Consider the following 15,063-nt stretch of genomic DNA (forward strand, 5'->3'; position numbering starts at 1 on the left):
TTAAACAAAACGAGTATTGCAATAAATCGTTTTTATTCATTTTCTCCTTAACCTCTTATTGCCTAAAGAATAAAAAAAAAAAACACGTGTCAAGGCATGAGAACCGAACCAAAAACAGTGTTAAAAAACCGAAGTATGTATTGAACCGTGGGCTAACTGTATTGTTGCATCCCTAGTGAATGTATGGTCATTTATGTATCACATGGCTTAAGGTTGGTAGGATATAATTATGTTAGTGAAGACAAATAAGGTTTGAAAAAAAAGCTTTGCCGACTGTATGCTAGTTTAAAGTTGAGCGTGTACACCGAGGCTGATTCACAGGCACACTAAGGGCCCTATCATACACCCGGTGCAATGTGGCGTAAGGCGCGACGCAATTGTTGTTTGCTAGTTTCAGCTAGGCGCAAGAGTCATTTTGACACATTGTGCATGGACTGTCAAAATAGAGCCCTTAGGCTTAGCAATAGCTGAGACTATTAACTAAAGACCGTTCAGATGTTGCGTTTTTTTGTGAGCAAGTTCGTTATTTTCAATGGAGGTACGCGGCTTGCTTGTGCATATTGGGGATCAACAAGCGTGAACGGTCTGATGTGCTCATGCTTTCCAGGCGCACCTTGTTGAAAGAATGCTGCGAGCGCATCGCGAGTCACGTGACAAGAACAGAATGATCAGCTTCATACTTTATTACTTTTGTTTGAATGCCAAAAACTTTCACTTACTTAAGTCCCAAGAGAAATGGACCATTGTTTGGTTTTTATTATTCTTTTGTGCTATATTATTTGGCTACGGAGCAGCAATAAATAACACTTTACAAAAATCGCATAAAAACTTCTTAGATTTTAAACTAGTAGTGTTTTGAAATTATTGAATGCATTATAATCGTGATAACCGTAAAACCGGCATCACTACTCAGAACATAATCGTACAACCAAAATCTGTAAATCGCTGCATTCCTATGGGGAACTTGGATCTAAAATACAACAGCAATGCTGCAAAACAACAACAATTTTTGATAATGATAGATTTAATATAAACCCAATGCAGAAGAAAAATGTAGCATGATCTAAGCAAATTTTACATTTTAAAACGTGAATATAAAAGGGGTTTTTATAAGCAGGGGTTATTGGGTTATTTAAATAAGATCTCATTAGAACTCCAGCAAAGGAAAACAACTAAAAGCTCATAATGAAGCAGTCACATGTCAGTGTGTCCTGGAGCAGGCACACTCCCATGACTACTCTAAAAATACTACTATAGGGTCACAGCAATGTGACCTTGCACACACACACAAACTGCAACCAGTCAGGACCTGATTTTTGGCACTGGACTGCAGGTACTGCACGTAATAATCGTAATTTGCAAAGTTATTGCACAGGAATTTCTCAAGCTTCTGCACTGATCCTGGACATTCCCACTAAATTTGCTTCATTATAGCAAGAGGGTCCAGTTTTTCACTGGAGTTTTTGATCAATGAAACTTGATTCCAGTTCGTCCATATTTTAAAATGCTGTTTTCTTGCCATTCTTAATTAAGTTAAAGTTTGAAATCAAGCATCCTTCTTTTATATAATCCGACACAAGAGCTAAAATCTGTAAAATATCTGTAACTAAAAATAATTGGTTCCAAGTTGAAGATCATTTAAGCTAACTAATGTAAGTTACAGTTTAATCGTCTCTGTGTGGGATTGGGGGCTGACAAGCTGACAAAACATTGCTGTTACTCTGATACAAGTTTTATTTATGAAGAAAATGACAAAGCACTGGGTTTGGGTGTTCCGTGTTTGACATAATTAGTCTTTCGAAATGTGTCTATTCCATACAAACTCTTATCACGTGACTCGCGGTGCGCTCCCGGCATTCATTCAAGTGTGTGCGTCTGGAAGGTGGGAGTGCATCACGCTGCTTGCACATGGTAGCAGCTCACTTTCATTGGAATAACTTGCGAACTCTAGAAAAGACGCATTATGCAAACGGCCCCTAAATGGCCGCCATTGTTTGTGATTTCCAGCAGTTGATCTTCTTGCACAGACATGCTGGGGTCTGTTCTTCGTACCTGGCTTAAATGATCTAAGATGATTTGGCAGATCCTGGATCTTTAATACTGATCTTTGGCTAATTTGGTTCTTCAAACAAGTTTGTGAATCAGATTAAAATGTGTGGATGAACTGATCTGAGAACGCTGCTTGTGTTTTGAAGGACAGATCTATCAATCCTTGAAATCATGATCAGCAATGCAACGATTGGCTGACGGCACAGCAGCGTAATGACATCATCTGATTAATATTCAATTTTCCATGTGAGCAAAATTACATCAAATTAGTAGAAAATGGTGTGTTAAATATGATACGCAATAAGTTTACACCTTGTTCTGGGCTGCATGCTTGGCACTTTCATGTGTCAGGAGCAATTTATTTAGTTTTAAAGTTAGAGCGGATTTTCTTTATTATAGTAGTATTATTGTAGCCGTTTTTTTTAATCAGTGTAAAGAATAACCGGATGTTTACAAAAGCATTTTGATATTGGGAAAGGCGTCTGCAACTTTTATGAAGCATCAAATCACCGCCATATTAACTGTCAAAACATTTACAAACTTTATTTATTAATAACTATAACTTTATATATATATAGTTAAAAATATTTACTATTTTCCTCAAGTGTGTATAACTCATACTGTAAGAAAATATCAGAATTCGGTACATACTTTCTGCATTACCTTAGCTTGAACTGACCTGATCTAATCCTGTTTATATGAATTGCACCTGCTCCCGACCAGGTTTAAGCTACCAGAACTGTTGCTATGACAACAACTCTCTGATCAGTTTTGAAGAACGAAACTATCCTGGATCGTGTCAAATCGTCATAAACCAAATCCAGCTAACTGAGCAACCCACGTACGAAGAACGGACCCCTGGATTCACCTGATTTGTTGACAAATGAGGTTGCGGATCTATTCCTTGGTCATTCACTAGGCGTTTTCCCCTCAAGCCTAGTTCACACTACAGGATTTTCAACATCGGCAGATCACTGTGCTGTTCACACTACTCGACACTACGTAAATGATCCACAAAAGGAGGGTCACACACTACATGATCTGACAACAACTCATTCCCCAACAGCTCAGTCAAGCTACTAAACCACAGCAAATAAAATGTTGAGGGAGGAGCCATTTGAAAAAGCTGAACACCATTGGCTTCTTGTGTGCTGACATCACTGACAGCGTTTCAAGCTTTCAAAGGAGCATTTAAAAACATCGCCAATCAGCTGATCAGATCAATCACTCATCTGCAAGGTTCAAGCTATTCGATAAACAGAGTTTTAAATTTTTGTAATTTAATGACTCGTTTAAATAAAACTAACATATCTATGACACCCTGACATTTCCTAAAAATCTGTGCATTTCTTTCTAGCGTTGTTGTTTTTTTTTTTTTTAAATACAAACAGCAAAGAATTGAGCATTACTAGCTTTAATTACCATATTAGTCAAAATGACTGCATGGATGTCTGTTACTTTTCACTGTGACTTTAAATACGCATGCATGTTTTGCCTAGCAACGTCATAACATAAACATAACTTTCTGACAGATAAACATAAATTTACTTCAGATACATCTTTCAAAACAGCGTTTTCTGTGCCGTGAAATAGCACCTGTTTGAAAGTGAAAATGAAAGCAAGGACCAGACCTTTGAGTGTTCTAGTTTAAATACATATTTATAGGCTGTATTACCAAAAAGATAATATTTTTAGGATAATGGTGTCATAAAATATGATGACAGACATTCAAAGCTTAATTTTAATATCTCAATATAAGTTTTGAAAGTAAATATGATGTGACAATATGAAATCTTATAGGAGAACTGTAAGAATGACCAGTTGTATGGTGATTGTAATAGTTACAGAATTCTAGTTCAACGGTTGATATAGCCTACTCTTGTGTCTGTGAAAACACAGAATGAAGCGAGTGCATCGATGCCCATTTTGGCCAATCACAGACGTTTCGGAGCACAAGGCCATTCAGCTCATGTTGATATGCTCTCTCATTGGCTGCAGCTCATCACTACATCTGACTGCACATGGGGGCGAGTCGGCTGACTGCACTGGGATATTTAGCATGCTAGATATTGGATTTCCGTCTGCGAGGTGTCAGCGAGCCTCTTTGATGCGTTCTTCAGTAGTTCACACATAAATACTGCAGAGCGCCGAGCACCCTGATCTGTCAGCGAGCTCATTAACTTCCAAATCGGTTCAAATTAGGCTTAAAATCCTGTAACGTGAACTAGGCTTCAGCAAAGAAATTTTCCAAAGACGTCTATTTCTTACTCATTCTGCTGCTTGTGGGTTACATTTGGTGACAGAGATTTAAGCGAGAGAATACGGTCAATTTTCAAAAGAAGATCATTTAGACTCAGATAATAAATAAAACTGAAATAATTATATCAATTGATCCACAGATCGGTGGTTGAGGATAACTGGTCTAGATGCATGTTACTGTCTTGAAGCCCTGAAGGTCAAGCAACTTTACACATAAATCAAACTTCGGATCTAAAACAGAATCCACCGTTTTTTAAGCCTAACTTAAGGCTTATTAAGGCTAACAAACCAAAATAAGCCTGGCTTTGTTCTCTTAAGTTTGTTTTATAGAACAGGGCCCTGGTAACCAAGTACTGGAAGTACCAAACTAACAAATCACTCTTCATGTTCTCATTCGAAATGGGGTGCAGGTAATTTTACAAGAGTGTATCTGTGATGGTAACCAGCTGTCTACTGTTTATTTACCGCTGTTGCTGGGAAACTGCTCCTGTAGTACCTCTTGCTGGCACTGAATGAATCTACTTATCTACTGCTTTCATTCAGAAAACACACACATGCACATATATGGGGGAAACTGCCGTCTGTGGGAAACCTGTCATTTACAAAGACATTATAATATTATATAGAATAGGTATATTTCATAAGTATATTCCATGCAAGTCAATGTAAATGTGAGAATAGTCAGATTACTGTCCCGCGGTCGAACTATGAGAAATACGCAATGTGTTTGACGCAAACAGATGGAATTTGCCTCTTTCACGTCTTCTGCGTTTGATGTGGACCCAGCCATGTTGGGTAATCAGAAAGGAGAAAACGGCACAAACACTGAAGTCATGAGACGGAAAACTCTGGTTGTAGTGTCCACCCAACCACACTATACCCGGAGTTTAAAAAAAACTTCAGACCAGAATTTTGATACTGCGTTTTCGTTTAGACAAACAGTAAAACAATGTAGGAAAAAAAAGTGTGGTTTTGAAAATACCAGTGTTTGTGTAGACAGGGCCTAAGGCTACATCATAAATTTAAAAACGGCATTTTGGTCAAAACTCCCCAGGTCCATGCTCGTTTTCTTTCATTCATTCATTCATTCATTTTCTTGTCGGCTTAGTCCCTTTATTAATCTGGGGTCGCCACAGCGGAATGAACCGCCAACTTATCCAGCAAGTTTTTACGCAGCGGATGCCCTTCCAGCCGCAACCCATCTCTGGGAAGCATCCACACATACACACACACTACGGACAATTTAGCCTACCCAAATCACCTGTACCGCATGTCTTTGGACTGTGGGGGAAACCGGAGCACCCGGAGGAAACCCACGCAAACGCAGGGAGAACATGCAAACTCCACACAGAAACGCCAACTGAGCCAAGGATCGAACCAGCGACCTTCTTGCTGTGAGGCAAACGTGCTACCCACTGCGCCGCCCTGCTCCTTTTCAATTCTTTTTAAAAAATGGTCATCCACGCTAAAGTGACTGAAAACGCTTTCGTTCATGTTCTGCGCATGCGCACGGACACAAGAGCCTTTTGCCTTTGTCATATTCAATTCAATTCAGCTTTATTTATATAGCGCTTTTACAATGTAGATTGTGTCAAAGCAGCTTTACATAAATGGTCATAGTAACTGGAACAGTGTAGTTCAGTTTTTAGTATTTAAGTTCAGTTCAGTTCAATTTAGCTCAGTTCAGTGTGATTTAATTATTACTGAGAGTTCAAACACTGAAGAGCAAATTCATCGATGCGTAGCTCTACCAATCCTGAACCATGCGAGCCAGTGGCGACAGCGGAGAGGGAAAAAAAACTTCACTTGATGGGAGTGAAGAAAAAAAACCTTGAGAGAACCAGACTCAGTTGGGCACGATCATTTTAATTTCTCCGCTGGCCAAAATGCGCCTGCTGTTTATTTACATTACTTCTCTTTGAAACATTGCAGCAAAATGTACGGTCTGTAACACAACTATCATCTGCTTCCACCACTGAACAATATCTCCCAGTAAACTTTCCATGTTCTTTGAAGAGAGGCAATACAGAGCATGTTCAAACTAGGGCTGCAAAATATATCGTTTCAGCATCGATGTCGCAATGTGATAATTCGCAATGGTCACATCAATAATACATACAAAGTAGGGTTGGGTCGATAGACGATGCCATCGTCCATCGCCAATGGCCGATAGACATCACAACGCTGAGCCAGCATCACCAACCTCCTCCCCACCCAGGGTATATAGCGTAATTCTAAAGGTAATTTCAATACCTTTTTAAGACTTTTTAAATCTTCTCAAAAAGTCTTTTTCGTCGCCACTTCAAGTTCTAATCAGTATCAAACCTTTAACTTAATAAACAGCTGCTAATAAACAGTTGTAGTTTATATGAATGGAGTACATGAGAATAAATTACGTGGCTGTTTACAGCGACAGGCTTTAGCCACTGTTTAAACTCGTCTTTCTTGAACCAGGAGTACACAAACTTGCATTATCCTGGATGGCAGGGCTATTCAATTAGTTTGTCATGGGGGCCAGTTAATGTAAAGCATCCTTAATGAGGGACCGGAGAGATATGACTTGCAACATGAGTGAAGACACAACAGCATATAAGAGCCCATACGCTGTATTTTTGCTCCTTAAACACCCACGTTGTATTTTTCTACATTAAAATGTTAAAATATTGTATTTTAAAACTACATAGCATCACTGAATTGTACAATGTTTTTTTTTTCTTTTTTTACAAACATTCAAAATGTTGAATTTCATAGCACAACAAAAGCAGTGTATTGCTTAAGTAGGCTTCTTCTACATTCAGACACATTATATGTTTTGATTTGAACTGCATAACAATTATGGATGCAACAATTATAGATTTTGGTTGTATGATTAAAGTTTGAAGAATAATCATGGCTTCACCGTTATCATGTCTAATGTAAATTTAAGCTTTATAATAGGTAAGCATTTCAGCCATATCACCCTGCAGCTCAAGACTGGTTACTCACTGAAGCTAAGCAGGGCTGAGCCTGGTCAGTACCTGGATGGAAGACCAGTAGGGAGCACTAGGTTGCTGTTGGAAGTGGTGTTAGTGAGGCCAGCAGGGGGCGCTCAACCTGTGGTCTGTGTGAGTCCTAATGCCCCAGTAAAAGTGAAGGGGACACTACACTGTCAGTGGGCGCCATCTTTCGGATGAGACGTTAAACCGAGGTCCTGACTCTCTATGGTCAATAAAAATCCCATGGCACTTCTCGTGAAAGAGCAGGGGTGTAACCCCGGTGTCCTGGCCAAAGTCCCTCTATCGGCCCTTACGATCATGGCCTCCCAGTCATCCCCTTTCACATAATTGGCTCTATCACTGTCTCTCCACTCCACCAATAGCTGGTGCGGTGAGCGCACTTGCGCCGTTGTCCTGTGGCTGCCGTCGCATCATCCAAGTGGATGCTGCACACTGGTGGTGGTGTGGAGAGACCCCCCCTCATGATTGTGAAGCGCTTTGGGTGGATGGCCATACACAATAAATGCGCTATATAAATACACATTACATTACATTACAAAATACACATTACATTACATTGCATTACAATGAACAGCTGTTATCATCTGCGTTCATACATACACATAATAATTTTATTAATTTGCAATAATTCGTCTAACATATCTTTTGTTTACATTGCACTGAAAGCCATTTACAACTGTCACCGCTACAGCGTGAGATGTTTTCTACTCTGCGCATCTGAAAGGTGGGAGCGCATTGCTTCGCTTGCACATGCATATTGGCATTATTCTAATACTGGAAATAACAAACTAGCCTTCGTATAGCTATAAACTCGGAACTTTAAACTAGCGCACAGGTGGTATAACTTCGTTTAGTTGCAGCAGTTTCGTTCCGTACAACAAAAACGTGGTGTTGAGAAGCTTTTACAATTAAGTATCCAAATGTTTCAGCTGCACGCGCCACTCACTCGCATAATGTCAGCGGACTCGCGCTCTGCGCAGCCTTCAACTGCAGCTCCTGCTGTATTGAACAGATGCACATCAAATCATACCAATAGTGGCTGTTTTTCGACTGAACTAAATTTATCTTTGAGGTCTCGGTCACACTGTTTGGGGGGCTGGAACAAACTGCCTCGCGGGGCGCCAATTAAATAGCCCTGCTCTATGGTTTCGCTACATGTGGAAAGTAGGGTTGGGCCGACAGACGATGCCATCGTCCATCGCCGATAGCCAATAGACAACACGATGCTGAGCAGGCATCGCCGATTCTCCGCCCCGCCCCCAACCTGCTCACGAAAAATACACACTTAGACCCTACGGCATAGTTTTAAATGCCATTTTAGAACAAAAATGATCCACATCCACCTAGCATAGTGTTTTACCTAGCATTTCTGAACAGCCCTCTGTCCACTGAAATCGCACATCACGTGACCACACACACACACACTGTCATGCACTCACTTGAGCTCCAGAGAGCAGTACACTTCGGACAATTTTGCGTCTCACTATATTTAATAATCTTGTCTCTATCTCTAGACTCTTCAGTCTTTTGAATATATCAGGTAGCGTGTCACATCATCAGTACACTGCTTCAGTCTTCTACTTTCAAACTTGTACTTAGTCATTTTAGTGAGGACCTCAGATACTGTTGGTTGTGCACCTTTTTTTTACTGACCAACCTCCCGCGGAAAAAGTGATTGACAGGTGGTATTTTGTGTGCAACTTATCTTTATTTATTTATGATTTGTTTATGGGAAAAAAACAAAAAACATGTGGGTCAGGTAGTTAAAAGGGAAGGCTACAAATAAATAATTTGTTATGAAGTAATTAATTATTATTTATAAATGATTAATTCACCTCTGCCTATGACGGCGATGCCATCATTCATCACGATGTTTCACATCAGACATCCTACGATGCCAAATGGGTCGACATCGCCCAACCCATTACCTGGACAGAGGAGCTTGGCCAGACGCACTTAGCCTGAACCAATCGAGGAAAATAAATATATTTATGCTTTTTTTAAGAGTAAAACACTTGGGAAATCGCTTGAACAAATTTTAAAGTTTCAATTCAGCATTTGATTTCTCCCGGTCCGTCTCGTGACCGCGCGGCGCTTACGCCGACGGGCACGCGCGAATGGCAGATCTGAGTGAACAGATGCGCAGAAGTCCGAATCTACATTTGCTGACAGACAGTCTGAGCTGCTTATTGGAATTATGGGAGATGTCGGCCCGACAATATTTAATTGGATGAACATTTTTTAGCTTTATGCTTTACCCAAAATATAAAAATACATATAAACACATTTAGATCATTTACTGTAATCATTACTATTGTACTGTGAAGAGACTTTCAACTAGCACAACAAAAAATGTTTCTGAAGACAATCACCTACTGCACCTGTAACTACGCTTAATATTATGGAATTATTTCTATTTTTTATACATCTTTAATAATGCGGTCAAAAAAATAGAGGGCATCCAAAACATCTGCTCTACAATGTAGTCCACCATGTTAGCTGAATTTGTCACATGCCTCCATGCATCACATGAATAAATGAGTCATCAATTTCGAAAGCCTCAGGTTTCAGTCCACACTGCAACAGCTTTGTCAAAGTTATCCGTTTACAAAGGACAGCATATTTAAAAAGACATGTTTTTGTAACCTTAAAACGCTATCTCAGTGTGGATGGCCAAAATACCCTGCAGAAAAATCCAGCCTAGGCTGGTTGGCTGGTTTTAGCTGGTCGACCAGGCTGGTTTTAGAGGGGTTTTGGCCACTTCCAGGCTGGTTTCCAGCCATTTCCAGCCTGGTCTTAGCTGGTCAGGCTGGAAGATGACCAGCTAAAACCAGCTTGACCAGCCAAGCTGGGAGTCCAGCCAAAACCAGCTATGTCCAGCTTAAACCAGGCTGGTCAAGCTGGTTTTAGCTGGATTTGGCTGGTCATTTTCCAGCCTGACCAGGCTGGAAATGGCTGGAAACCAGCCTGAAAATGGCCAAAACCCCTCTAAAACCAGGCTGGTCAACCAGCTAAAACCAGCCAACCAGCCTAGGCTGGTTTAAGCTAGATTTTTTTAGCAGGGAAGAGAGAAAAAGATGTGTTTTTTTAACGAAAACAGGGCTTAAGTGTGCATACTTGGATTAGAATATTCTATAAACCTTTTCTGAACAGTAGAACATAAGAGACAGGACGTCAGAGAGGCATCATCACTTCTTTTCATAATCCAACTCCATGTCCTTCGCTCCTTACCTTGTGCACACTCTTGGGATTCTCCAACCACGCATAGTACATCTCCTCAACATAATTAGAGCTGGTTCCGTTCAGAAACGGCTCTGCTGCCACAGGTGACGAGAAGCACCTCAATGGCTGAAACGTCCTAGGTGTGGCTGCCGGCCCCTGCTGTGATAGATTTTTAGCAGTCTGTGAGGCCGTTATAGGCCGGAGCCGTGCCGCACAAGTCCTTAAGCGGTGCATCGCAGTCTTTTAAACGAGTGCCACCCACACTCACAATCTCCTGGATGTCCTCAGTAGTACAACAGAAGAGAGAAGTGTCAGCTCCCGTCTTCTGCCGTAATGGAAAATGTGTTTTGATTTCCTGGGAAAGAATGGGCAAGTCCGGAAAGCTCTTGAACTGTTAATCCAATCTGTGTTTTGCACTCTGGAACAAAAGAGCAGAGAAGGCAATCAAAGGTGTGGCAAACATGAGTTTTTAATGAGTTACAATCTACAAATGTTAAGCTTAAATCTGCATCATGACAGCAAAACATCTTGATGCAGCTCAGAATGTAATCTGCTTTTTGTTTACGCAGTAAATGCTGTTTAGTAGTTTACGTAGCATGACGGCCACCTTCAGAGCTCTGTCAAAGGTCAAAGAGCTATTCAGGCTCCTGATAAGAACTGAGCTATAGAGAACATTATGTCCTAAATGGTCAAAGATGGTGTGCATAAGTGATTTGTGGAATGAAATGGTGTCTGATGATTTGGCCAGAGTGGCTTACTCTCAGTTACAGTGTTTGAAAACAACTGAAAATACTACATAAGTTACTGAAATTTAAAACAATGACTTCTGAAGCTTCTACGGGTTTCTGCAAGTTAAATGTAAGACTTTAAAACATTTTAAGACCATTTTGAATGACATTTTAGACATATACTGGGCTAAATGCTAAGGAGTTTTTCTAATGGAATGGGAAAAGATTTTTATTTGCCCTATCAAACTTTTTATTAATAATTTAATAATGCAATAATAATAATTTAATAATTTAAAATAAATTATTTTATTTATTCTGAGCAAAATATTTTAAATATTGTGCCAAAACAAGCAAGTTCTAGTTGTATACATGCACTTTCAACAAAACAAAACAAAAAAACAACTTAAAAAAGCTTTAAAGGTTTTAAAAAACTATAATAAACTAAATGTATGCACAATATTCTGTCCAGGGGTGCGTTTCCAAAAAACCATTGTTAGTCAACTAAGGTCGCAAGTTCCGCTGTTACAAACATACGTCGTTGATTTGGCATTTCCCAAATCCATCATTCCAACGATTAATAAATCGTTTAATTAAATAAATAAACAATATTCTACTTAATAATAATAATCATTATCATCATTAACATTATTAATATTAATAATAAAGTAGGATTTTCATTTCCTAATAAATAATAAATATTTAATTTAATTTATTAATAAGTAGCCTCATTATTTATTTATTTATAAGATTTATATATGATATTAGAATACATGTTAGCTTTTGTAAGTGATTTTATATTTTAGAATAGAATATGTAATGGTCTTAATAATATTTGTAAAGGAAATATTGGCCCTATATGTGTCATTTACATGTATTTCAATTAATATTTAACGAGTGCATGATTTTACCAAAACTAATATTGGATTTTGTTTTTTATCATTGGATTACTATGATAGTTTAGCTGTGAGTTACGTCATTGTTTGGGAAACGCACCCCAGGTCATCTTCCTTAGCAGTAAATACATGGATAACTTTTAAACAAATGTAGTTGCAATGTAAATAATTAAACCATTATGGTAAATAAGAGTTAAAAATTACATTCCTAAATAAAAAGTTTACCAAATTGTTGGTGTTGGCCAAATTGCTATACATGAACAAAGGAAAATTAAGACCTGTTGAAAAAAAAATTTAAGACCTAAAACACAACACTTCAGTAGATTTAAGACTTTTTAAGGCCTACATTTTTGTTTTTGGGACTTCTTAAGACCCAGCGGACACCCTGTTCTAATACTGAACCTCTGTTATTGTAAACAATGCACGCAAATAAAGTGATTACTAACATACAATATTTGCATGAAGACATCATTTTATGTTTAGGCATGAGACAATAACTGTTTTTAAGGTTTACCGCAGTTTGGAAAAGTCAAGGTTTTAAAACCGCCAAAATTTTCTGCTATAATGTTCCTACAGTTTATATATATATATATATATATATATATATATATATATATATATATATATATATATATATATATATATATTTTTTTTTTTTTTTTTTTTAGGACAAAAGTATCTCCAGCAGAAAAAAAAGTTTTACATAGATGCCGTTTTAAATTGTAAAGAAATCTGTGTTTTTGAAGAAAACGAACACAGCAGAAGTCAATGATTCATTGGAATTCTTTAGCTTGACATATTTATTGCTCCAAAATATTTTAAAAGTTTCTAAAAATAAAATACATTGTGTTTAAAGCTGAAAAAAAAGAGTTTGTTTTTTATTCAGACATTTAAAAAGAACATATTTTAGAGCAGTAATCATAATATTGTGAAACCGTCATGTTATAAAAGGTTATCATACTGTCAGAATCTTATAGCGGGCCATGCCTAGTCACGTTATCTAAAAAGCAGTGTCCAGGTTCATAGAACATCACATTACAAAATGTTATGCCCTGAAGACAAACTTATGTCTGACTTAATTAATTATTTTTCCCCAACACAACATGGCATATGCAAATTTACAAAAAAAAAAGTTATTTCCCAATGTTTGAGTATGAAACATTGATTTCCTTTTTTTCCCCACTGTAAGCAAACAAAAAGTACACTCTACAAAATATACATTACACAATTCGTTTCACGCTTCAGTGAAAAACAGTAAAACCATGAGGTTGAAATAAACATGGACACCCAGTCTCCCTCCACACGCCTATGTTTTGACCTTGCGTCCACATTCCACTCCCCTTCAGTGATGATCCGCCCGCCCACTCTGTAACGTCAAAAGCGCCCATTGGCTGTAGACTCAAACCCCGCCCACCGGATACACTCAGCGGAACGCTAATGGTCACGGCGAATGTCAATCATTTTGTCCTTTCACTAAACATGGGAACCCCAAGAAGATATTAGCAACCCATGCTAACCGCCAAATAGCCCAATAAAAGAGCTCAAACATACTAATTAACGCTATTTCTTGGTGGATTATTGTTATCACTGTGTATTGAAAAGCATACCGGTGCAGTTAACCAAAAAACACAAACGTGATTCTATTATAACCCACATCACCTAACAGCTACAGCTAGCAACAATAACAAGCTAATTTAAGGTCGATTTGGCATGTTGTTATGTAAATGAACAGCTTAGTATACTTCTTCCTAAATACTAACACATATACCGTTAATTGAATATATTGGTTTACAGAAAACAAGAACACACAACCTGTGTAAATTAAAACACACATTAAATAAGGGAGAATCGCGCCTTTTCGTGCAGCATTTGCCATATTCTGCATGTACATTTGGGATGAAGTGTAAGTTGCAGTAAGAAGGAGAAAACCCTTACTTTTGTCAGCAGCTGTTGAGTTGGTAAAAGCTCCGCTGACCACCTGCACTGCTCGCCAGAGTGACAGTCGACACCCGAGACCACTGAATCAGCTCCGTCATAAAAACGTCAGCGCTTGCAACGTCACTTAAAGGTCTGTCGTGACGTTTTCACTTTAATGAAGCGAGTATTCACTCGTTCCTCTCCTTTCGATAGACAGAGCATCTAAAGCGAGTTCTTTAAAGGGTGTAAGGGCATTATTGTCTCGCATTAGCGTTTTTGGATCCGCCTTGGCGAATAGACTGACTGAACAATGTTGCCTTGCCAACGACGAGTTTATTAATAGGAACATTCCACAGAAACAAGCTCTTTGGTATGTAAAAATGACCTCAGAATTAATTGAATGAAAACACATACATGACAGCTTAATGATTTTTAAGTTTTTGTAAAAATTTTATAATTACCAAAAGTAACAAGTTTCATGAGAAAATGTATTTCACAGAATGTCGGCTGAAATGTAGCGACTAAAGTACCATTTTACATGAAAAACGTTTTTTTAAAAGATAATGTTTTAGACAGAAATATAGTTTTTACTAACTCATAAGTGTGCTCTATCAAAATCAGGTGTTATTTTGTATCAATGTAGAACAACTTCATTGCAATGTCACTATAAAGGGCACCTATTTTACCCCTTTTACAAGATGTAAGAGAAGCCTTTGGTGTCTCCAGAATGTGTCTGTAAAGTTTCAGCTCAAAATACCCATCAGATGATTTATTACAGCCTCCAGAATATGCCAATTTTAGTGTCTGAATTCACATTATTCTTCGCGTACGAGCGGGCGCAGCCATTTGAACCATTTTGGCTCGAGATTTCAGGTGTCATTCACTCGTCTCAAACAATTTGTTTTGCTGCTTGATGTTGCAAACTGATATTTTCTCATTATTCTAATTTGTCTGTATAGTCATGGACACACTTGTTAGTAGAGCAAGTAGTTTTTCGTT

At 38.4% G+C, this 15,063-nt stretch overlaps 1 protein-coding gene across 10 annotated transcripts in view; it reads right to left on the minus strand.

The window, feature by feature from the left end:
* ogdha (oxoglutarate dehydrogenase a) overlaps positions 1-14,387 on the minus strand; it is a 64,113-nt gene extending 49,726 nt beyond the window's left edge. For 9 of the 10 annotated variants that reach the window (XR_012383764.1, XR_012383765.1, XM_005172469.6 and 6 more), the window contains exons 1-2: positions 14,083-14,164; positions 10,536-10,944 (exon numbers count right to left, since the gene is read on the minus strand). Coding sequence is in view for 5 of the 10 variants with exons in the window: in XM_005172469.6 (XP_005172526.1) it covers positions 10,536-10,760 (225 nt within the window). In the remaining 5 variants the exon portion in view is untranslated. 10 annotated transcript variants of the gene reach the window in all.
* Positions 14,388-15,063: the final 676 nt, after the last annotated feature.

This window comes from Danio rerio, chromosome 8 (genome assembly GCF_049306965.1).
Source record: "Danio rerio strain Tuebingen ecotype United States chromosome 8, GRCz12tu, whole genome shotgun sequence".
Taxonomy (NCBI): Eukaryota; Metazoa; Chordata; class Actinopteri; order Cypriniformes; family Danionidae; genus Danio; species Danio rerio.